The 21,481-nt window shown below is 59.1% G+C and overlaps 2 protein-coding genes across 5 annotated transcripts; both read right to left on the bottom strand.

The window, feature by feature from the left end:
• On the bottom strand, window positions 1-1,878 carry INSL3 (insulin like 3). 2 transcript variants are annotated; one of them, XM_086698649.1, is made up of 3 exons: window positions 1,659-1,878; window positions 702-788; window positions 1-545 (listed from the first exon to the last, which is right to left on the bottom strand). In XM_086698649.1, the coding sequence occupies exons 1-3, from the start codon at window positions 1,849-1,851 to the stop codon at window positions 343-345; spliced, it is 483 nt and encodes a 160-aa protein (XP_086554775.1). In that variant the 5' UTR covers window positions 1,852-1,878; the 3' UTR covers window positions 1-342. The 2 variants fall into 2 exon arrangements, with proteins under 2 accessions (XP_086554775.1, XP_025772284.1); XM_025916499.2 differs by lacking the exon at window positions 702-788 and having other exon boundaries at window positions 1,659-1,877.
• A 4,223-nt stretch (window positions 1,879-6,101) lies between these two features.
• On the bottom strand, window positions 6,102-21,279 carry JAK3 (Janus kinase 3). 3 transcript variants are annotated; one of them, XM_086698647.1, is made up of 24 exons: window positions 20,958-21,272; window positions 18,529-18,725; window positions 17,955-18,078; window positions 17,023-17,134; window positions 16,687-16,832; window positions 16,051-16,345; window positions 15,356-15,478; window positions 15,090-15,247; window positions 14,520-14,631; window positions 14,080-14,266; window positions 12,976-13,103; window positions 12,676-12,807; window positions 11,875-11,959; window positions 11,362-11,489; window positions 10,606-10,738; window positions 10,379-10,530; window positions 10,109-10,259; window positions 9,373-9,512; window positions 9,102-9,291; window positions 8,704-8,828; window positions 8,266-8,438; window positions 7,723-7,840; window positions 7,285-7,395; window positions 6,102-6,355 (listed from the first exon to the last, which is right to left on the bottom strand). In XM_086698647.1, exons 2-24 carry the CDS (start codon window positions 18,710-18,712, stop codon window positions 6,242-6,244), a joined length of 3,321 nt encoding a protein of 1,106 aa, XP_086554773.1. In that variant the 5' UTR covers window positions 18,713-18,725; window positions 20,958-21,272; the 3' UTR covers window positions 6,102-6,241. The 3 variants fall into 3 exon arrangements, 2 of the variants coding, with proteins under 2 accessions (XP_086554773.1, XP_086554774.1); XM_086698648.1 differs by having other exon boundaries at window positions 6,217-6,355; window positions 7,285-7,507; window positions 20,958-21,278; XR_015248465.1 differs by lacking the exons at window positions 6,102-6,355; window positions 7,285-7,395; window positions 7,723-7,840 and having other exon boundaries at window positions 8,301-8,438; window positions 8,704-8,848; window positions 20,958-21,279.
• Window positions 21,280-21,481: the final 202 nt, after the last annotated feature.

Raw genomic sequence — 21,481 nt, 5'->3', positions numbered from 1 at the left:
TTCTGCAGGAGCTTCATTTATTTACTATTAGGGAGACAACAACGAGGGTCGGTGCCACAGATACGGGGTGGGTGGCGCCTGGGGCTCCTCAGAGGTCTGGCATCCCCGTGAAACCAAGGACCCTCCAGGCCAGGGTTGAGGTGCGATTTTTTTTTTTTTTTTTTTTTTTTTTTTGCAGTTGGCCCCACAGAGGAAGGTGGCCCGGGGGAGGCGGTGAGTGCTGGGAGGTGATCCGCCCCGTCCTCCCAGATGGGGCTTTATGGTGCTCCAGGAGCCCGCCAGACCCGACCCCTGGGGGGGGGGGGGTGTCTCTGGATCCTCTGAGGCCACACCCAGGCGGGTTCAGTGAGGACACAGGGTCAACAGGTGCTGCCGGGTGCAGCCACTGAGGCAGCAGAAATGTGCAGGGTTGGCGGCGGCTGCCCGGCGGGGGCGGTGACGGCGAGAGGCCTGGGGCAGGGGCTGTGGCACGACAACCAGCGTGGGGTCCCCATCGGCCGCCAGCCCGTGGAGATGTCGTCCTTCCAGCCACTGCAGCAGCTCACCTGGGGACGGAGCAGAATTCAGCAAGACAGGGGACCCTAGAGGACCCCTCCCCAATACGTGCAGACAGCTGCACGCTCACGTTGTGCCGTGACCCACCAGACACTCAGGACGTGCACAATTAGAAAGGGAGCGACTGTTAAGTGCCTACTGTATACCGAGCACGGACATAATCCCCCATCCAGGTGTGCGCACTCTCGAGCCACGCTCACGGGTCCCCGGTTGTGCACGTTTCCACGAGCCACCTACCACACAGACGCGCAGACGCTTCACAAAGCCGAAGACAGCAGAGGTGACATGTGACATAGACGTGTGCACCTGTGTGCAGGCTCACATGGACACACGCACACACGGGCACACAGCCTCGTACCCCTTCCCAGTCTCTCCCTATGGGTGCCCGCCTGCATCTGGGTCGCAAAGATGCACACATCAGGACACACACGTGTGACGCACATGGGCACACAAATCTGTTTTCCATCCTCCGCACCAGGGCCCGCAGTAGGATGAGAAGAGCGAGCGCTGGCCTCAGTGCGCAATTCAAGCGGGAGCCTAAACACTCAACAATGAAGATTAATCCTCTTTTAATGCACTGTTTTTAAAAAACCTAGGGGCGCCTGGGTGGCTCAGTCGGTTAAGCGGCCGACTTCGGCTCGGGTCACGATCTCGCGGTCCGTGAGTTCGAGCCCCGCGTGGGGCTCTGGGCTGACCGCTCAGAGCCTGGAGCCTGTTTCGGATTCTGTGTCTCCCTCTCTCTCTGACCCTCCCCCATTCATGCTCTGTCTCTCTCTGTCTCAAAAATAAATAAACGTTAAAAAAAATTAAAAAAAAAAAAAAACCTCAAGTAACGCCCCAAATCGCGAAGATCAAAACGCTGGGATTGTAAATAAGGCAGGCTCTGACCGTGCGCGCTTGTAAGACTCCGCCGCGCTCGCCTCGCACTGATTCCTGCCCGGCAGGGGACGCATCCTTGACGAATTTGCACACACCGGTGGGCAAGTGGACCCCCGGGACGCGCGTTGCAAACCACCCGCCTGCCCCCGCCCCGACGCCAGCGCCCGCGTGCACCTGCCCCAGCTAGAAACCCCGGAGCGCAATCGTCGCGCGGCTCCACTCACGGTCCCCGCCAGCCACTCGCCGCCCGTCTTCGGAGGACCAGCGCGGGCCGCCACACACCCGCACCAGCGCGCGCACCAAGTGGTGGCCGCACAGCTTCTCTGGGGCTTCCGGAGCAGGCGCGGGGCCCAGCGCGAGCGCCAGACCGGTGCCCAGCAGCACCAGTGCCCAGGTGAGTGGGCGGCGGGGGTCCATGGCGGCAGGAGTCCGGCCCCAGCGGGGATCCCTTCTTATAGGCGGCCAGCCAGCCCCAGCTGGGGGACCTTGGATGGGGGACAGAACGTTCCGCGGGATGGCTCAGGGAGAAGGTCAAGGGTGGGGTGAGTGCAAGTGTAGTGTAAGCCCCAGCAGGTGTGTCCCTCCTCCACTCCCCCCCCCACCCCAGTAATCTCTATGCCCCAAGTGGAGCTCCAACTCAAGACCCAGAGATCAAGAGTCACGTGCTCCACCGCCTGAGCCAGGCTTTGGTATAGTATCTGACTTAAACTTTTGATGGCCCATCTTCAAAGGTGGCTATCTGGGGGCGCCTGGGTGGCTCAGTCGGTTAAGTGACTTCAGCTCAGGTCATGATCTCACGGTTGGTGGGTTCCAGCCCTGCGTGAGGCTCTGTGCTGACAGCTCAGAGCCCGGAGCCTGCTTTGGATTCTGTGTCTCCCTCTCCCTCTCTCTGCCCCTCCCCAGCTTGTGCACGTGCTCACTCTCTCCCTCTCTCTCTCAAAAATAAACTTAAAAAAAAAAAATGATGGCTCTCTGGAATAAACCGATTTGCCAGCCACACGACTAGAGAAAGAACCAGGCTGCCTTCCCCCCCCCCCCCCCCCCCCCGTTTCTTCCCCTCCTGGGGCTTTAAATTCCCACTCGTATGTTTTGTTTTGTTTTTTAATTTCTTTTTAAAAGGTTATTTATTTTTGAGAGACAAAGAGCGCAAGCCAGGGAGGGGCAGAGAGAGAGAGGGAGACACAGAATCCGAAGCAGGCTCCGGGCTCTGAGCTGTTAGCACAGAGCCCAACACGGGGCTCGAACTCACAGACTGAGAGATCACGACCTGGGCCGAAATAAGAGTCAGACACTTAACCGACTGAGCCACCCAGGCGCCACCCCACCCCTGCCCCCGCACCCCCCACTACTCGTATGTTTTAAGTTTACCAAGAAACAATGGGCCCTGGAAACCCTGGGCTCCCATCCTGGACCCAATAAGAGCAGAGGCCCAGCCAGTGACCAAGCAGCTCTGTCTCAGTCCCCCCTCGCCCCTCTCATTATGTGGCCCTGGGCGCCCTGGGTGATCTCCAGGTCTGGTAAGTGAGAAACCTTTATTTTTTTTTCAGTTTCCCGATGGGTGTCCGGAGGAAGGGCGTCTTGTAAGCAGAACCACAAAGGCCAGTCCAACCACGACACTAGTCATCGATCAGCTGAGCCCTAACTAGTGCAAAACACCCCCTCATTTCCTATGCGTGAGCCCCACTCCCCTTCGTGATGGTGTCTGGAGGGGGTCGCTTCGGGAGGGGGTTAGGTCGCGGAGGCCAGGGGGGTGGGGGTCCCATCCCGGGGTTGGTGCTGCCGAAGGAGGGGCCGTGAGAGGATGTGCCCCCACGCCCCCTCCCTGTCCACGCGGGGACACAGCCAGAAGGCAGCCATCTGGAAGCCGGAGGGCCCGCCCTCGGCCGACCCCTGGCACCCTGGTCTCAACCGTCCAGCCTCCGGAGCTGCGGGAAGGAAGCGTCTGTCGGGGAAGCCGCCTGGTATTGTGCCACAGCAGCCTGGACGCGCTGAGCCGGGGCCCGAGACGGCCGGAGGAAGGAGTCTGTACCAGGACGCCTACGCAACCACGCACAGGGACTCAGGCCACCATGTGGGGGGAAGCGAGCCCTGTGCTCCGAACATTAAACTCCCGCTGTCTTAAATCCACCCAGAGTGAGCCGGGGAAACCCTAGGCCCCCACCCTGGACCCCAGTGACAGCAGAGCCCCAAGCCTGAGTTTGCACTCTGTTCCTACAGGTGACCTCCATGTGTGGCCTGAGGCCGTGTACCATGGGTGTTGCCGAAGGGCATCTCACCATTGTAGGAAGAACCCCAAGAGTGGTTGTAACCTCCACACTGGTTACCGATCAGCTGGATCTGCATGAGACAGTGAGGGGCCCTCCCCCTGGGCCAGGGCCGTGGGCGTAGCTCCCCCAGGAGGAGCAATGGGGGAGCAGTCTTTTTTTTTAAACTATTTTTTTTTTTTTAACGTTTATTTATTTTTTTGGGACAGAGACAGAGCATGAACGGGGGAGGGGCAGAGAGAGAGGGAGACACAGAATCAGAAACAGGCTCCAGGCTCTGAGCCATCAGCCCAGAGCCCGACGCGGGGCTCGAACTCACGGACCGAGAGATGGTGACCTGGCTGAAGTCGGACGCTTAACCGACTGCGCCACCCAGGCGCGGGGGAGCAGTCTTTTTAAACACAACCACAACCACCACCATTTTATTTATTTAAAGAAAAAATTTTTTTAATGTTTATTTTTGAGAGAGAGAGACAGAGCATGAGTGGGGCAGGGGCAGAGAGAGACGGAGACACAGAATCCGAAGCAGGCTCCAGGCTCTGAGCTGTCAGCCCAGAGCCCGACGCGGGGCTCGAATGCACGAACTTCGAGATCATGACCTGAGCCGAAGTCGGACGCTTAACTGAGCCACTCAGGCGCCCCTTTATTACTGTATAAATAAGGACACCGAGGCTCAGAGAGGGGACCGCCACACTTGCCCATGGTCATAGGAGGCTGGGCCTGGGGCTGGGGCTGTTGGCCGGCTCTGTCTCTCCCTTTGGGCTGGGCAGGGACTGGTGGGCCCAGAATGAAGCTGGCTGTGTTTGCTCGGCATCTGCTTGGTGGCAGCCTGGTGCCCAGGAGGACTTAGGACCTTGTTCTACCAAGGAGGGCAAAGAAGCAGAGACAAAAGAGGGCCCGGGCTGAGAACCGTATCTTGCTTGAGCCCAAAGCAGCCCCCTTCCACCTTGCACCCAAGCAGATGGCTTTCCCGGGGCTAAGACAGCAGGTGAGACAGAGAGAGAGAGACAGAAGAGAGACACTGTGTCTCTCCTGCCCTTTCTGAGTCTCTCTCTCTCTACTTCTCTCTGTGCCTCTTCATATCTCCCAGCAGTCCCGACGGAGACTTGCTTGGCCCCCACTGATGTTAGACCCCCTCCTCATAGCCTAGCCCTCCCAGCCCAACCTTGCCCTCTGACCCCCCCACCCAGAGCAAACTGTTCTCTCCACCCACCAGGAGGCCGTAATCAGCTTCTCAGGACAGAGCCAAGGCCAGCAGCTGGAGCTTTCCATCCCCCAGCCCTAACCACATTCCTCCCCAGCTTACAGCCTCCCATAATGCCCCATCACCCCAAGTCCAGCAACTTAACCATTCTTCTCGCTGAACTTTATTCATTCAACAAACATTCCCAGAATCCCCTTTGTGGCTCCCCGCCCCCCCCCCCAGCCCAGCCCCCAGGGAGCCTCTGGGTGAGAGGACACAGATCTGGACAGACACCCCAGCCCTAGGATCAGAGGGAGAGTGATCGGCCGGTGAGAAGTGGTGGGAGCATGCCAGGGAAGGCTGCAGGGAGGGGATAGCTGGGGTTTTGAGAGATAAATACGTTTTCCAGGGGGCAAAAGTGGCAGAAAAGACTGCAGGCAGGGGAGAAGTGGGGGTGGGGGTGGGGGTTACTTATGCCCAAGATGCTTTCTCACAAGGCTCTGGAAACTGTACAGCAGGAGGCCAGCACCATTAATCTGCCCATTATACAGGAGACCCAGAAAGGGGAGGCAACTTGCCTGCCATCACACAGCAAGTGAGTGGCAGAACCGTGGGCTCTTAAACTCTGTCCTCTGAGCCTCCTCACTCTCACCATGTTGTTCCCTCTGCCGAGAATACCTTTCCTTCCCTTAGCTGCTGCAAGTCTCCAGGGTCATCAACTGTGTGACCCTCCGGTCAGGACAGAAAGGGCCCCGGTGTGCAAGTGGGCCAAGAAAGGGCCCCAGTGTGCAAGTGGGCCAACATGAAACCTGACACGCTCTGGTACATTTAGGGTGGACTGTGATCCCAGCCTTCCTGGCCCCCCAAAGCAAATTTCCAACCAGGGCAGCTGCTCTTGTCTGTGGCTCGCTCCAGCACAAGAGGGAGGGGGGACAGAAGCCTGGGATCATATATTTAAAGCTATGCCACGTCCTCGCTGCGCCAGGAAGCCCAGGACCAAATCCAAGAGGGTAGGGAGATGGGAGGGGCTTCAGTCTGGTTCCTCAATTCCCGTCGCAAGGCACAGCTGGCCACGCCCCCAACCGAGGGATTCATCTTGAACCTTTTCAAGTTGCTGAGGCCACAAGACGGTTGTTGCCCCCCAACAGGGGTGGGTAGCCCTCCCAAAGGCAATGTCATTGCCCCGTGGGGATCTCTGTGAAGCAGGAAGCCCAGAGAGTGGCAACTTCCTGCCGAAGGGCACACGGCCAATCCACAAAGACCAGAACCCAGAGGTGTGCATGCAGCGTGCAGGAGAGAGAAAAAGGAAGTGCGTGGGGCTCTCCCTGCGGACAAGCAGGGCAGGCGTGAGTCTCACGCTCTATGCTACCCCCCGGCTTCCACTCCACAGTGTATCCAGCTGGGGGCCCAGGGCACTGAATGTTGGCCGGTCTTGCGGGCTCGGGGCCCAGCACAGCTTCATGAGCTCATGAACCTGAGGGGGTGCGAGGAGACAACAGGATCATACATGCAACTCCTATTCACCGTTTTAAAATGTAAATTCACCTCCATCCCTCCTCTGCTCCAAAGCCTCCCATGTCTCCCTACAGAACTTCGAACAAAATCTCATCCCCTCCCCTGTCTCCCTCCATCACCTGGTCTCTTGTTTCCTGCAGCCGCATCTGCCCCCATCTCATTATTTAAATGCACCAAACTCATTCCCACCTCAGGGCCTTTGTGCCTGCTGTGTCCTCCACCGAGAATGCCCTCTCCCGGCTCTCCCCAGGGGTGGGCTCCTCCTCCTCCCCTTTCAGGATCGCCCCCTCTAAGAGGCCCTCCCGGACTTATCACCCACCCTCATGTCCCCCTGTTCCTCTCTTTCCAGACACTGATAACCACCAGAATGTTCTTGTTAGCCTCTGCTGGTTACCAAGAGGACAGGATAGTATCTGTTCTGTCTGTATCTGTATCTGTATCTGTTCTGTCCTCTGCTGGGTCCCCAGCACCCCAGCACAAAGCCCAGCACACAGTCAGCACTCAGTAAACATTTGGGGCCTGGGCAGATCAATTTACAGATGACCAGCCTCACGTCATACACTTCCGCAAAAGTTGTGATGATCAACTGTAAGAGTCATTAACGTTTATGGACTCTAAACTGAGTACGGGAGAGGTGTTGACTTGCTTGACCTTCCCCCACCCCATAAGGCATTGTTACTCCCGTTTTGGAGATAGGTAAACTGAGGATCTGAGAGGATTTGTGACTTGGCATACAGCCACAGAACAGCCAGAATCCCCTTCAGCTTCACGCCCCAGGGTATGCTCTCCATCAAAAGGCAGCCATGGGTGGGGAAGTCCAAAGGGGCCAGCTGGCTGGTCCGGGGAAAATCTAGAGTGGGAAACTGAGGCAGGCCCTCCAGCGCTCACCTCACCGGGGCAGGCAGGAGGCGCGGGCAGCCTCTGGCCCTCAGCCAGCAGCTCCAGGAGGCGGCAGAGGGCGGGGACGTCTCGCTCCCATCCCATCATCCGGAGGAACTCCTAGGGCCAAAGGGAGCACCCGTGGTGGGGGAGGAGCCGCCCGAGACTGGGGCCAAGGGGCAGCCATAGTGAAGGCAGGGAGAAAATCACCCGCGGTGGAGAGAGAGGGCCTCTGTAAGGGAGAAGGAAGGGTCATCTGCGATGGAGGCAGAGGGGGCTGCCAGTGGTAGTGGGGGTCAGCCATAGTGAAGACGTCCTTCGCATTATAGACGGCCTATATAACGCTGGGACCAGTGACTGAGCAAATAGGGCACAAACAGGGCAGGGACGGGCCAGGAAGGGATGAGGGAGAGGAGGGTTACTGGGGATCCAGGGGCGCTGACTCACGGCTGAGGGGCTGCAATTCTTGTTGCCGTAGGTGAAAAGCTCGTACAGGACGACCCCGAAGCTCCAGACGTCCGACTGACGCGAGAAGATGTTGTCAGAGAGGGACTCTGGGGCGTACCTGGAGCGGGGGGACAAGGAGGTCTTGGGATGCGAGAGTGAGGCAGAGGACGGGAGAGGGGACAGCCTTGGGCTAGGGGAGCTGGTCAGTTGTAGGCGGGGTCATTTCCCCCCCCCCCCCCGCAATGTAGGAGGGCATTCCCGGCTCTGGGGGGAGGAGCTAGGACGGTGGGAGGGGCGGGGCCAGGACTGTGAAAGCCCCGGAGGGATCAGGGGAGAGGGAGAAGCGGGAGGCCTGGGCGGGGTCAGGACGGGGCCCAGGCTCCAGGGGGAGGGGCGGGGCCGATGCCGAGGGGGCGGGCCGGTGCGCTAGGAGGAGGGGCCAGGACGGCGGCAAGGGCGGGGCCGCGGCCGGCCCCCGAAGGCCGGAGCGAGGTGGGGGCCAGAGCAGTGGGGAGGAGAGGTAGGCCGGGGCGGGATCCCCACCAGAAGATGGGGCTCTGGCCGGGCTCGCGGACCACGTAGTAGTCTTTGTCGAGCGGCAGCAGCTTGGCGAGGCCAAAGTCGGCGATCTTGACGTGCGTCTCGCTCTCCACCAGGATGTTACGGGCCGCCAGGTCGCGGTGCACGCAGCGGCGGGAGCCCAGGTACTCCATGCCCTGCGGGCGACCACGAGGTGCGGACCCCAGCATAAGCCGCAGGGGCCCCAAGCCTGACCTGGGATCCAATCCCACAGACCCCAAGCCTGACCCTACCCTGGACCCATCCTGCACTCCAGCGCTGACCCTAGCCCTAACTCAACCGCTTCTCCGACCGGACCTAGGCTGCAAACTTCAACGTGCAGGCTTCCCCGCGACTCCACGCACACCCCCACCCGGGCCTAGCCACCTCAGGCCCCAGGTCCCCCCAGGCACGGCCCCGCACCTTGCAGATCTGCGAGGCGTAGAGGAGCAGGCGGCTGGCGTCGAGGCGCGCGCGGTGTCGCTGCAGGAAGTCGCGCAGGCAGCCGCTGGGCAGGTACTCCATCACCAGCCGCAGGCTCTGGCGGCCTGGGTGAAGCGGGGAGAGGCTGGGGGGAGTCACCACAGGGCCCAACTCTGTCCACCCCCCCTCTCCATTCTTCCTCCGCGGTCAGAGTATGACCCCGGGCCCCTCCCAGCCTCGGGATTGCTTTCTATACAATGGGAACCCCAACAACGACGCCTTTCATGGCCAATGGCTCTTGAGTACTTTCTACAATATACAATGATTCCCTTAAACCTCATAATGACCCATTTTTCGGGTGTGGAAATGGAAGCTTCCACGTTTGGGAAGTGGCTCACCCGGGCCATAGCTGACACCGCGGTACTTGACAATGAAGTCGCTGTGGAGGGCTTTGAGGATCTGGATCTCCCGCTGGAAGTCCCTCTGCTGATCTGGCCCGCTGTGCTGAAGCTGCTTCACAGCCACTAGGGCCCCCGTGTTGTCGCCCAGTGGGTCATAGCGGCACAGCTCCACGCTGCCAAAGTTGCCCTGGGGGACGGCGGGGCTGGTGTCCACGTGCAGGGGTGCTTCCCCGCCCAGCCCAGCCCAGCCCAGCCCAGCCCACCTCACCTTGCCTAGCTGTGAGATGTACTTGAGATGTCTCTCCTCAAAAATGGTAGGGTCCTGGCAGGCGTAGAGCTGGGCGCCATTCCACAGCCCATCACGGGGCGCCAAGGCACCAGGTGTGGGGTCTGAGAGGAGCTCATAATCTGCGGGGCACAGGTAAAGCGACCAGCACATTGAGTCCTGGGTCCCGCTCCTAAGCTGACTTGCTGTGGGACTTCGATCCGCCTGCTTACCCTCTCTGTGCATTATGGCAGGGCCACCGCAAGCCTAAGGGTACTTTGTGGGGGCTGGAAAAAGATGCTCGCTGGGCAAAGGCAGCCCCCTTAGGTGCCATGCAAGCTGTGCAACTACCCATAGCTCCGGGGCACAGGTAAAGCACTGGAGGAGCGCTGGCCTGGCCCACGGAAACCCAACATGGGGACCCTCCACAGTCTCCGTCTTGTCTGCAAAGGATCCGGCACGGGATGCATGGAGCCACACAGAGGGAGAGGTGCCTGTTGACCCGGACACCCTCATTGAATGAAAAGTAAATATCCATCACATTCAACCTAGAGCTGAGGCGGGGAGGGGTCTGTTTGTTACAGCAGCTGTTGAGGCTCATGCTGACTGTTACAGTCACCAACCACTCCAACCTTGCCAAGCACATAGGGCAGGCTCTGCGGGCAAATCTCCCTTCTTCCCTGCTCTGGGCGCGATATGACCTGCCAGCCCCGCCCACCCTGCCCGGCCCAGCGGGCACCTGAAGTGATGAGGCTGTTCAGGTCACGGATGATGGCGCGGAAGGAGGGCCTCTGGCCTGGCTCATAGGCCATGCACTGTTGGATCAGTGTGGCCAGCTCCATCCACTTGGGGGCAGGAAGGTGCTGCCGTTCCTCGTAAAACTGGAGCTTCTGAGGGTGGGTAGAGTGGCTGGTCATTGCCAGCGCACCCTCAGGAGGCCCCTCCAGACCAGCCCATCCTCCCCAAGCTGCCAAATAGGGGCTTTGGAGGCCACCACTGGTGCTCTGACCTTGGCAGGATCCAGGATACTGATGGGCATCGGGATCCCGCTGAACACTTCCCAGACTGTGGCACCGAAACCCCACTTGTCAGCTTCCAAGCCAAGGGTCCGGGCCTCCTGGAGACACTCAGGGGCCACCCAGGGGATCCTGTCAGTGAGCACTGGGGAGCGGGGCTGGGGTCAGGGATCTGCTCCCCGGCCCCACGAGGCCCCTGCCTCCACCCTTCCACACTTACTCTCCAGGCTCAGCACAGTGGGGCTGACACCAGGGTCACTCAACTTGATGAAGGGCAGGTTCCCGTCAGCCCCCTCCCGAGCCAAGAGCACCTTCCGGGCTGAGACATTGCCATGGGGGAGGCCTTTGTCTTCCTAAGGGGGCCGGACACAGAGAAATGCCAGGGAGGGTTTGATGGATGGATAGTCTGGCTGCAGGACTTCAAAGCCCACCTGTTACTGCTGAGACCACTCCCTGGACTACTGGTAGGTCCTCCCCTTCTCAAACGCACCCTGTGGCTCCCTGTTGCCTTCAGGGTAAGGTCAGAGGTTCTCAGCCTAGCCTTCAAGGCCCTTTGAGATACTTGCTCACTGTCCCTATGAGATTCTTCCACACCCCTACCCTGGTCTCCTGCCAGCCGAACTGCCTGATTCATGCCAGGACATGCAACACACCTTCTAATCTGCAGACCTTGGCCTGGGCTGTGCCTCCTTCTTTCTTCCCCTTAAGCTACTGTGCAACCTTCAAACCCCAGCTCCGGCCCTCTTCTGGCCTCCTGCCCAGGCTCATTGCTCCCTACGCCCCGGAGACCCACCAATGACCAGCTGCTCTTCCCTCCTCCTGCTCTTACACCTCTGAGCCCGTACGTAGGCTGTTCCGGCAGTCTCAAATGCCCCTCTTGGCCTCCTTGCCACACTCCTACGCATACCACAGAGCCCGCGCTCCATTCCCCCTCCATTCCATGAATGGAGGGTAGAGCGGGCAGAGGAACACTCACCAGATAGTTGAGGGCATAGGCCAGCTGTTTGATCACCTGCAGCTTCCAGCTGGCTGGTACCAGGTGGCCAGACTTGCGCAGATATGTATCCAGGGCTCCCAGGCGCACAAATTCCTGCACCATGACACCTGGTGGCAGCAGGGCGGGGCGGGGCTGGGAGGCGGGACTGCATCAGGGGTCCCGCGGGCTCTCAGTCCGAACCGTTCCCTCCATCCTTACTCGACGCACCCGTCCTCCTGGAAGGCGGTGAGCTCTCTCCAGAGCTCACTTCCGGCCCTTTGCGTGTTCCGCCGGGAACACGCCCCTTCCTCCTCTCCCCTCGTCCCTACTTACCCTTGCCTTCTCTGCCTCGAACTTACCCAGAATCACCGTCTAACCTCCAAGGCGGTCTAGCGGCCCCTGACCACCCACAGGGCGCCGCCCCCCAACACACATGATCCCGTATCTATCCCCCTGTCATGTTCCCCGCTATGCGCCCCGTGGGCAGGGGTGGGGACGAGGGTGGTGTCTCACTGTCTCCAGCCATGCACACGCCGTGGAGCAACACGAGGTGCTGATACGACACTTGGCTCATCAGGCTCGCTGCTTCCAGGAAGGACTGGGGAGAGGAGAAGGGAGAGAAGGCCCATGGGTTCCTCCCGCTCCAGGGTCACACCGAGGACCCCATACTCGCTGCTCGCAAATCGGCCTCAGGAAGAGACCTCGTCCCAAGCCTCCTTTGACCTTGGAGTCTGTCACCGGGGTACACAGCACTCTATCAAGGTTTTCTGGCGGGGGCTGGAAGTCCCTGCTGCAAAATCTGCGTTGGGTCTCTCACACGGAAGTGGGACATTTGGGGTTGAAAGCAGGCTCAAGCCTTCCCTGGGTGGCCCAGTCCCTGCTGACACTTCCATCTACCTCACTCCCCTCTTCTCTATCCACTGGCCTCTTCACGGTTCCTTTTTTTCTTTTTTTTTCCCAGTTGTATTTATTTAAGTCATGTCTACACCGCACGTGGGGCTCAAACTCATGACCCCCAAGATCGAGAGTCACATGTTCTTCCAACTGAGCCAGCCAGGTGCCCCCTCCTCACTGTTCCTTAAACATGCCGGGCACAACCCTGCCTCAGGACCTTTGCACTGGTTGTTTCTTCTGTTTGGTGTACTCTTTCTGTTTGCGTCTAAATCCTCTGACCCCTTCTGTATTTCATGGTTTGGAGATGCCGTGGCTACATTTCTGTCGTTTTAAGACCTGTGTGTGTTTAAATTTCCCTGCATCTACAACGCTCTCTCCAGCCAGTCCTGACCCCACACTCATGGTCCCCATCACCCTCACCTCCATGCAGTTTCTGTGCTTGGCATCCATCACTTTGAGTAGCACCTCTGTCTCCCGGGCTTCCCCGTCCACAGCCTCATGGCGACAACCTCGGTAAATCTTGGTGAAGGACCCATGACCCAGGTTCTCATGCTGGAAGAATAAGGGGGGTTCCTGGTGGGACCCTGGCCTCATTTTACAGATAATGAAACAGAGGCACAAGGAGGTCATGTCACATGCTTGAGGCCACACAGCAGAGGGTGTAGACAGGATGTGGACCCCAAAGGAGGCTCCCCCCCTCCACTTTCGGGGGCCGCTTACCCACTCCAGGCTGTCAGCAGGGATCTTGTGAAACGTCATCTGACTCAGCTGGCACTGGGATTGGGGCCAAACAAGGGATGATGTGGGAGTGCTGCAACCTCTCCGCACCACGATCAGGTTGGACTTTTCTATGGGGCGGAGGTAGTGGGGGAACAACCAAAGGCCAGAGGTGAAAGACCCCCTAAGGTTGGGTCACACCCTGTCTTAGTCTGGGGTCTCCCCCAGAAGCCAACCCTGAGGTCAGGACTCGAGTACATGATTTCTTTGAAAGGAGGCTCCAGGGGCCACCTGGGTGGCTCGGTTGGTTAAGTGTCTGACTTCAGCTCAGGTCACGATCTCACTCGGTTCGTGAGTTCGAGCCTCCCATCTGGCTCACTGCTATCAGCGTGGAGCCTGCTTTGGATCCTCTGCCCCTCCCCCCCTCTGCCCCTCCCCCGCTCGCTCTCTCTCTAAAAAATAAATTTAAATTTTTTTTTTCAACGTTTATTTATTTTTGGGACAGAGAGAGACAGAGCATGAATGGGGGAGGGGCAGAGAGAGAGGGAGACACAGAATCGGAAACAGGCTCCAGGCTCTGAGCCATCAGCCCAGAGCCCGACGCGGGGCTCGAACTCACGGACCACAAGATCGTGACCTGGCTGAAGTCGGACGCTTAACCGACTGCGCCACCCAGGCGCCCCTCAAAAATAAATTTTAAAAACCTTTAAGAAAAAAAATGAAAGGAGACTCCAGGAAGCCCCAGTGGGGGGGGGGGGGCGGGGGGGAGGTGACCCTGTGAGCCACCTAGTCTCAGTCCTGCTAGAGATTCTGGAAGACTCCGAAGAACCCACACCTCCAGTTGTCCCCGCCAAGGGGTTTGTCTGAGAGTGAAAGTCACCCAGAGGAAGAGGCAAGAGATGGACGGAGAGAGACTCCGCGCCAGTGACATCTCTCAGATCCCGCCGCGTCTGGACCTAGTGGTGCCTGAAAGTAACATCCATTCCACAGGCCAAGAAGTCACCTCTTCTTCCCTAACCCATGTTGACGGGCAATCTCTGCCGCTTGCCACACACGAGGCAGGGCCCCGGGGTCAACTGCGCGGCCCAGGGGAGGGGGCGGGCTCACCTTTGGGTCTGGGGGCGCAGCAGGAGGTGAGGCTCAGCGCAACCCCATCCACGTGCAGCCCAGCATCCCAGCAGGCTGCCAAGAGCTCTCGAAGACTGCTGTGGGGCCGGCCGAGGCCAGCCAGGGAGAAGGTTCCAGTGGGGTCACACCGGATGAGGCAGCCCTTGTAATCAGGACCCAGGGGGGTCTGCAAAGGAGGAGTGGTCCCTCAGTGGAAGCGGGCAGCACCTTCCTCCCCCTCACCCCCTCTCCCTTGAGCACCACTGGCTCATTTCCAAGCCCCAAGCCTTTGCATATGCTGTTCCCTTCTGGGAAGGCCTCCACTCCCCGCCCCCCCCTTCTTCGAGGAGCAAATACTGACTCTATTTTGGGTCTCAGCTCAAATGTCGTTTCCTTCGGGAAGCCCTCCCTGCCCACCTGGCTCCCGGTGGCGGACCGACCTGGACGCAGACAGTGAGGAGGAAGCTGTCGAAATCCTGGGGGCTGCGGCGGAGAACATAGGAGCCGGGAAGGGAGCCCCCGGCCTTGAGCTTGTTGATGGCAAAATCCAGGCTGTAGAGAAAAGGTGGGAGGAAAAGACGGCGGGAAACACAGAGATGGAGGCAGAGAAACCGAAGCCAGACTTCGGTTCTAACCCTGGTCCCTCGGAAGCCCTGGGACCCTCACCAGCTAACATCCCCTGTCTCCTTCCTATTTATAAAATGTGCCAAAAGTTGGGGCTTCTACTAGGGGATTAAAGGGGAGACTGCAGGTGGACCCTGGTGCCATGCATCCCCAGGAATGGGCGCTGGGGCCCTGAGGAATCAGAGAGAGGGACGCCGCTGCCCCGGACAGCAGAAGGGGGACCCCAACCTCCCTGAGCGCCAACCATGCCCCAGGCGCTGTTCTAGCCTTGTCCAAGGCTCCCGGGAGGGAAGGGCACCGAGGCACCGAGGCACCGAGAAGGGGAGTGGCCGAGAGTCGAACCGAGTTCTAGCTGCGGAGGGCGGGCATGCGGGGCGGCCCCTTACGTGATGGGACCGTGGCACTGCTCGGCCACCTCCTCCAGCAGCCGCGGCGGCGCAACCTCCTTGCAGAAGAAGTGCCTGGAGTCGGAAGTCAGCCGGAAGTAGCCGTCCACGAGCGCCACGAAGGACAGGGCCGCGGGCAGCCCCGGGAACTCGGCCTCCTGTGAGGATCCGCGTCAGCGCCCCCCCCCCCCCCCGCGGCCCGGACGCGACGGTCCCGCGTCCCCGCGGTCGGGGTAAGGCGGGAGGGGAGAGGGTCCAGCACCCACCAGGATCTGGTTGTCCGTCCTGGTGACGGTGACCAGGCGGTGCTCCCCGGCGGGGCCAACACGAGGAGCCTGCTTGATGCTGATGTCCACAATTTCTGGAAAGTCGCAGAAGGGCTGGAGGGCCTGGGAACGAGGGGGAGGGCTGAAGCCGGGTGTCCTGTCCCCTCGGAGCCCCCGATCCTTCTTGGAAGCCTGGACCCCACAAACCCACACCATAAGCCCCGACCCTCTCGGCCTCCCCCAGCCGCACCCCTTTCCCACCTGGCGCCTGTCAAGCCCAGGCCCCTTTAATCAATCACACCCCTTTCAACCCCCCCATCCCCAAAGTCTCCCACCCCACCTCTGCTAAACCTCACCTCCCTCTGTCGGTGGGTCCCCTCCCTGAGCCGCGCCCCCTCTCTGCTCCACACTCCAACTCCCAGTCTCTCTTAGAACACCGGAAGCCCCGCCCCTTCGCAGTCCTGACCCCTCCCCTCCCTCCAATTAGCCCCGCCCCATCTCTGCCCACCCAACCAGTCCCCTTCCTCTAAGCCCCGCCCGTTTTTTTCATTCCCGCCCACTCGCTCAGCCCCACCCCTCGCAACGGGCCCCTCTCGGAGCTCTCCCTCTTTCCACGCCTTCACCCCGCCCACTCTCCCGCCCCTCCTTCCTAGGCTCCTCCCCTGCCGTCGGTCCCGCCCTGCGGCCTCGCACACCTCGTGTCCTCCCGGACTCCAGTGGATGCCGCTGTCACCAGCCACTCGGAGCAGCCCCGGAGCATCCTGACCACCAGCAGCCCCGGGGAGGCTCACGAGGAAGGTCTCGGCGGCCCTGGCCGGGTCCAGCCTCTCCAGGTCCATGATGTACTTGGCCATGAGCGAGTGCCTGTCAGCCTGGCAGGCGGTCACGCGGCCCAGGGCCCGGCGCACAGTCCTCCGGATACGCTTCCGCGTCACGAAGCTCAGGCCCTGGATCAGGTCGCGCAGATCGGGGGGCAGGCAGGCCTTGTAGCTACGAGTGGGGGGTAGCAGGTCGTCACTGGGGGGAGGGATCTCCACAGGTATGGACAGGGACACGCACAAACCCAATTTTAGTTGAGGGGCTGGCGTGTGGCCTCAGTTGGAGGGCACGACGCACACACGGGGGGTGGGGGGAGGACGTCAGGGTGGGGAGGGCTGTAGGCTGGGGCTGGGGCTGGGTTGGCGGGGTCCTGAGTCACATGAACACACTGCAGACTTGTAGGTGGGAGGCCTTGGGAGCCCTCGGGAGCCCGGGCTCCGGCAATGCCCCGGTGGAACCACGTTTTCTGACTCCCAGGCAGAGGCTGGGTATCACAGCCTGGAAGCCCTCACCTGACGGTCTTCAGCAGCTCCTCAGGCTGCTGAGCCTGCTCACGGGCCATCCGAGCCAGGTCCAGCACTGCCAGGCTGAGACATTCACCCTGCTCCTTGAGACTGAGGCCCACGGCGAGGCGGCCGCTCACCAGGTCACTTCGGTGCTGGGGGCCGGTCACAGCCCGACTGTGAGCCCTGATGTTGCCCTACAGACCCCCACCCTTGGGCCGACTCCCACCCCGGGGCTGCTTCAGAGAGGGTCAGCCAAAGCCACCCCACCGGGACCCTTGATGTTGCCCTGTGGATCCCCCCACCCTCCCCCTACTCCGGGCTGAGCCCCATGCGGACCCCTACCTGGGCGAAGAGATGCTCCAGGACTGGCAAGTCAAGGATGGCGCTAGCCAAGTCCTTCCGTAGCCCGAAGCGGTGGCATTTCTCCAACCCAAACCAGTTGGGGAAGTAAAAGCTGTTGGGGAAGGGGAAGAAGCCTGGAGTAGGAGTACAGAGGGCTGGAGGACGGTGCCAAGACCTCACAGAGCCCAGGGGGTGCCACTGACTTGCTACGTGCCCTTGGACAAGGAACCTACACTCTCTGGCCTGAGTTCCTCGTCTGCGAGATGAGCAGTGATCACATCCTCCCTGGGGCACCCACCGGGAAGCGCAGGGAGATGAGAAGGTTGTAGGATCGCTGTCGCTTGATTTGAGTTTTGAAATTTCTTTCACGTTTACTTATTTTTGAAAGAGAGAGAGTCAGAGCGTGAGCGGGGGAGGGGGCAGAGAAAGGGGGAGACACAGAATCCGAAGCGGGTTCCAGGCTCTGAGTTGTTAGCACAGAGCCCGACGCGGGGCTGGAACTCGTGAGTCGTGAGATCATGACCTGAGCTGAAGTCGGACCCTCAACAGACTGAGCCACCCAGGTACCTCTGATCACTGTTGTTTTCAACTCCTCATGCCCTTTGGGGCACCCGGGTGGCTCTGATTTCGACTCAGGTCATGATCTCACCGCTCACAAGATGAACCCTTGCACTGAGCCTGCACTGACAGACAGAGCATGCTTGAGATTCTCTCTCTCTCCCTCTCTCTTGGCCCCTTCCCTGCTGATTCTCTCTCTCTCTCTCTCTCTCTCTCTCTCTCTCTCTCTCTCTCTCTCTGTCTCTCTCAAAATAAATAAATAAACATAAAAAAGAAAACAAAAACAAAAGCAACTCCCTGTGCCCTCAACCAAAGTCACCCCCTCCTGGTAATTTAACCCACCCCTGCGGGGGTCGGGGTGATGTGTTTCCTACCGGAGCCTGTAGAGCAGGACTTGGGTGCTTGCATCCTCCACGGAGAAGATGTGGCTCGGGGGGTACCAGTAGGACAGGTCCTCCGTGGCCAGAGCAAAAAGGGAGTGGTACACAGGCAGGATGCCTGAGGGGACGCCCCCATCAGCACCCTCTTAAGCTTCCCCCTCTATCCCCTGCAGGGCTGGCATGGTTACCTAACCCCATGCAGCCCTACAGGGCTCTTTTCCCACCTTCAGCTCTGACACTGCGTCCCACCGCTGCCCGCGCACACTCCAGAGCTCCCTATCGCCCTTAGGAGAGAATCCACACACAACCTACTGCCCGCCCCTCTCCCCAGAGAGCCTCCTCCCGCTGTACATTTTACCTCAAGGGATGACCAACTGTTTCTGCTCATGTGCCTCTGGGTCTTTGCACAGCCTTTCCCTGTGCACCTTCTTCCATTTCCAAACCCTTCCTCATCCCTCAAAGCCCCAGCTCCAATGCTGACTCCACTTGGTAGCTATTCCAGCTCCCAGTCTGGGCCCCCCACAGCCCCACCCCGCTCTTTGGCCCAGCCATCTAAGGACCGACTCACCACTGGCCTTAGCAGCCCAAACACATAGCTCTTCAGCTGAATGGTCCCCAAAGGAGAAGGACAGGCGTTGTGGGGGTCCGGGGCCCCGAGGGGGCAGCAGCACGTGCAGGGCACCAGCCTCTGAAGACGAGAGGCTGCAGGAACGCTGAGGGATCAGGGGCGTCTCCTCACTTGGAGGCGCCATGGGTGTAGCCTGTCTGGACACAGAGAGAGGCAGCCACTCAGGTCTGGCCACAGGGAAAAAGACTACAAAGCTTCTTGGGGTGTCGGGGAGACGGAGATGCTGCTGGGTGAGGTAGGGTTGAAGCCGGTGAAAGAGGGAGAGAGGAACAGAGAGACAGAAAGAGAAAGACAGAGATGGAGAAAGAGAGGTGGGGAGCTGAGTGTGCAAGGAGGGTGAGGAGTCAGAGATCCCCAGGCAAGGGCTATGCTGGGGGCTGGAAGATACTCTACACCCTATGAATTCTTTTTTTTTCTTTTTTCTTTTCTTTTTTTTTTTTTTTTTTTAGTATAGTTAACACACTTAATAGGTGTGAATTCTTGTCAGTGGCCAGGGCAGACATCTCCAATCAATCTATAGTCTCCACATATACCTTAGGGCAGAATCCCTGCCCCTGGCAGGCATGAGCAATCAATCACAGATGCACAGATTTGCTGACCGGGGAAACTGATGGATACTGGCTTGTGTCTATGGGGATTTAAGACGACAGTGATGGACCATCACTTCCTATGGATCTAGGAGACTCAAGCACTTCTGGGGCTGGGGCTGGAAGTGTTTGCATATGATGCAATGCCTGATGGCATGCATCAGATCCAGACTGATGTTGACTCAGTCGATAGGGACCTCCGTCTTGTCTGCCCACCACCACTACCACCCCTGTCCCCTTTATCACTCCCACTATTCCTCCCCGGAATGGGCCCAGGAAGAAACTGGCCCTCATCCCTTATTCCCAAAGCTCAGGACCCCTGGCTAGGCAGAGGGAACGGCTGGGCTTTGGGTCCTGCGAGAAAAGGGGAGTAGATGGACAAGATCCATTTACATTATTGACTCGAATAAAGGAGACACAAAGAGAATATTGGGTAAAAAAAAAAAAAAAACAAAAAAACAACACACAAAACTATGTACCAGAATAATAGTGGGGGTGGGGGGCAGCATTAATGAGCTTTTAACACACCCAGCATATAAGCCTAGAGCTGGAATAGGTGAAGACCCTAAGCTCTGGGTTCAAATCCCAACCCCACCATATCCAAGCTTTGTGACCTTGCCAGGGTTCCCATTGCTAGGACTCTACTTTCTTAGCTATGAAATGGGCTGACTCCCCGCCTGCCTTGGTTTGCTGAGCTGAGCCCCAAAGTCTCAACATTTTTGATTCTCACTAACTGGCACAATCCTTAGCAACATGCCGAGGGAGCAGTTAACAAAAGTCAGCTAAACCAGACAGGAAGGTCCCGTGGCAGGGCGGCTTAGCGGTTCCTATGGGGGAAGGAGGGCATGAGGGGAAAGAGATCTTTCCCGTAGGGACACCCCAGTGTCACTAGCTTCCAGACCTGGAATCAGGACTTTCCCAGTCACTCTCCCCAGAGGGGATCAGGAATCAGGACTTTCCCAGGCCCAGGAGCCCTGGAGCCCCAGTCACTCTCTCCAGAGGGGATCACTTCCTATTTCTTTTTTTTTTTTTTTCTTGAAACGTTTGTTTATTTATTTATTTGAGTGAGACAAAGTGCGAGTGGGGGGGGGGGGGGCAGAGAGCAAGGGAGACAGAATCCGAAGCAGGCTCCAGGCCCTGAGCTGTCAGCACAGCACCCGAGGCAGGACCCGAACCCACGAACCTGAGCCTGAGATCATGACCTGAACCGAAGTCGGAAGCTCAACCGACTGAGCCACCCAGGCAGCCCCCACCCCCCTTTCTTTTTTGATCACTTCCTAACAGCGACTTAATTGTGGTCTTCGTGGTCTTTCATGTAAACAGAATCAGGCAGTGTATCTTTCGTTTCAAATAAATCTTAAAGATACAGCCACATTTTAAATATTGAAGGTAAAAAAAGAAAAAGCCAGAGGGGGTGCTTGAAAATGCCCTTGTTTTAACTCCAAAAGTCCCATAGCCCCCGCAGTGGGTTGGTCACCCAATGCTCTGGCCTGGGGCCTGGGAGGGTGGAGGCTGGGAACTGTCCCTCCAGGGACGATGAACTCCAGGCTCGAGGCACAGTGATACATTCAGGTCCAGAGAGCTTGGAATTTGGGGTCTCATGTTATGCCGAACAAAGCTGAGGCCCAGAGAGGAGAGCGTTTGTCACAAGCCACAGAGCCAGCCCTCCCAGCTGTCTGTCTGGCAGCTTTCCTCAGAGGCCTTTCCTTTGTCCCCAGCCACAGCCATTCACACACTCCCCCCAACCCCCACCCCAGAGCCATGTGGCTCGCCAGCTCTTACCTGGCAGCGGGGGACCCTGGGCCAAGGACCGGAGGGCAGAGCCGGGAGGGAGGCAGCAGGAGGAAAGTCCCACCGGGCTCCTTCCTGTGTGGGCCCCTCGGCTTCCTGAGCTGCTGTCACTTACTGAAAGTCATGGCCATGTGGGGGATGGGGACGGGGAGGCAAGAGGGCTTGGCTAGGGAGGGGCAGACAGTTCCAGAAGCCTCCACAGCCCGGTGGCCCTCCTCAGACAGGCTGCTGGAGACCCTAGACCTACAGGAAGGAGCGACAGGACAGAGAAGGGCCCCGGTCACAGAGAGGCTCTCAGCTGGCTCCGGACTCACTCACCGTGGGGCCCTGGAAATGCCCCAGCTCCTAGGGCCTCAGTTTACCCATCCGTAGCACGATGGGGTGGGGTATGCAAAAGGACTAATTCTGCACCCAGGAAGGAAACAGGGAAGTTGCCCCAGATAAACGTCAAGTTCTTCTTCAGGGTACTTTCCCCATGAGATCCTAGGAGGAATAATGGGCCCCTTCCGTGCACC

The sequence above is a fragment of the Puma concolor genome, chromosome A2 (assembly GCF_028749965.1).
Source record: "Puma concolor isolate L17-30 chromosome A2, mPumCon1.1.hap2, whole genome shotgun sequence".
NCBI classification, from domain to species: Eukaryota; Metazoa; Chordata; class Mammalia; order Carnivora; family Felidae; genus Puma; species Puma concolor.
Note: the sequence above shows the minus strand (reverse complement) of the source record. Positions and strands in the feature narration are given on the sequence as shown.

Excerpts from the sequence above, each read along its gene's own strand:
- INSL3 (XM_086698649.1), bottom strand. The coding sequence starts at position 1,851 with ATGGACCCCCGCCGCCCACTCACCTGGGCACTGGTGCTGCTGGGCACC. Across the intron at positions 789-1,658 it reads GCGAGTGGCTGGCGGGGACC|GTGGCTCGTGGAAACGTGCA; the intron begins GTGAGTGGAGCC and ends TCTGTGTGGTAG. Across the intron at positions 546-701 it reads GGGGATTATGTCCGTGCTCG|GTGAGCTGCTGCAGTGGCTG; the intron begins GTATACAGTAGG and ends CTCCGTCCCCAG.
- JAK3 (XM_086698647.1), bottom strand. The coding sequence starts at position 18,712 with ATGGCGCCTCCAAGTGAGGAGACGCCCCTGATCCCTCAGCGTTCCTGC. Across the intron at positions 11,490-11,874 it reads CGTGTGCATGGCTGGAGACA|GTGTCATGGTGCAGGAATTT; the intron begins GTGAGACACCAC and ends TGCTGCCACCAG. Across the intron at positions 10,739-11,361 it reads CCTATGCCCTCAACTATCTG|GAAGACAAAGGCCTCCCCCA; the intron begins GTGAGTGTTCCT and ends CGGCCCCCTTAG.